Raw genomic sequence first — 1,490 nt, 5'->3', positions numbered from 1 at the left:
TATTAATATTCTGTGCAATGTGGTCAGGTCGTGTGGTGATGGTAGCAGTATAAACCTCTAAAATAAGCAGATAGGTGTGTAGGCAGATTTATGGATAGATATAGAGATTCTGATCCTATTTACACTGCTGTAACCCTTCACTAACTCTTCTGACTTCAGTGGAGTTAGTCTGGATTTTATTACTTCATAAACGTATTTCACGCGTATCAAGGAGACAATTTTGTCATCAGTCGATAAAGAAGCTCAGAATGAAATCACAGTCAAGGAGCAAGGACGGACGTTCTAATTCTTGGTGAATATCCTCCACACAATCAGTTTCTGTAACGCAGCTTTAATCTCCTTGTTCCTCATGCTATAGATGATGGGATTCATCACGGGAGGCACCACGGCATAGAGAACTCCCATCAGCAGCTCCGGATTTGATGCTGCGGTGGAGGTGGGATTCAGGTACTCAAAAAAGCTAGTGAAAATTAACAAAGAGACCACAGTGAGGTGAGGCAAGCAGGTGGAGAAGGCCTTATGCCGGCCCTGCTCAGAGGACATTCTCAGCACTGCTTTGAAGATCTGAAAATAAGACACAATTATAAAAACAAAGCAGTTTACAGCTATAAACATACCAAAGGCAATAAACCCAACTTCACTGAGGTACAAGTCAGAGCAGGTGAGCTTGAGCAGTTGGGGGATTTCACAGAAGAACTGGTTGATGACATTGGACTGGCAGAAGGGTAACCTGAAGGTGTTCCCGGTGTGCAGTGCAGAGTAGACAATACCACTGATCCAGGCACTGGCTGCCATTTGGATGCAAGCTGTCCTGTTCATCACCCTCTCGTAGTGCAGTGGTTGGCAGATGGCGACGTATCGGTCGTACGCCATGACGGTGAGCAAGGCAAGATCAGTTGCGGTGAAGATGAAAAAGAGAAAGACTTGGGTGACACATCCAGGATAAGAAATCAACCTGGTGTTCATGAGGGAATTGACCATCGATTTGGGGACGGTGACAGAGACGGAGCCAAAGTCTAGGATGGACAGATTCATCAGGAAGAAGTACATGGGGGTGTGCAGGCGGCGGTCGAAGGCTACAGCCATGACGATGAGAAGATTCCCCATCAAGGCTGCCAGGTAAATCACCAGAAACACCACAAAGTGCAAAATCTGCAGCTCCCGAACGTCTGAGAATCCCAGGAGAAGGAACTCGGTCACAGCGGTTCGGTTGGACATTTTCTTCCTCTGTATATTCTCTCTGATGGCTGTAGAGGGAAGGACAAAGATAACGGTTGGGATTACAGTGACAGAGGGAAAGGCCCTGATCCCCCTCTGTAATATCTCATGATGTGAGCGTCAAAGGTGCACAGCTCTCGTCCCTTCCATTGACTAGGAGTGGAAAGTTATCACCTGAAGGTAAATAGAATCATAGAATATTAGACTTGGAAGAGACCTCAGGAGGTCATCTAGTCCAACCCCCTGCTCAAAGCAGGACTAACCTCAGCTAT

General features: G+C 46.5%; 1 protein-coding gene across 1 annotated transcript; it reads right to left on the bottom strand.

Annotated features, from left to right (window-relative positions):
• Positions 1-282: 282 nt before the first annotated feature.
• Positions 283-1,218, bottom strand: LOC137142112 (olfactory receptor 14C36-like). Its single transcript, XM_067531343.1, has one exon. It carries the CDS (start codon positions 1,216-1,218, stop codon positions 283-285), a length of 936 nt encoding a protein of 311 aa, XP_067387444.1.
• Between the last annotated feature and the right edge of the window lie 272 nt (positions 1,219-1,490).

Source organism: Emydura macquarii, unplaced genomic scaffold (assembly GCF_026122565.2).
Source record: "Emydura macquarii macquarii isolate MOO-44397 ecotype Brisbane River unplaced genomic scaffold, CSIRO-AGI_Emac_v2 contig_3148, whole genome shotgun sequence".
Classification (NCBI taxonomy): Eukaryota; Metazoa; Chordata; order Testudines; family Chelidae; genus Emydura; species Emydura macquarii.
This window is presented reverse-complemented; position numbering and strand designations above follow the sequence as displayed.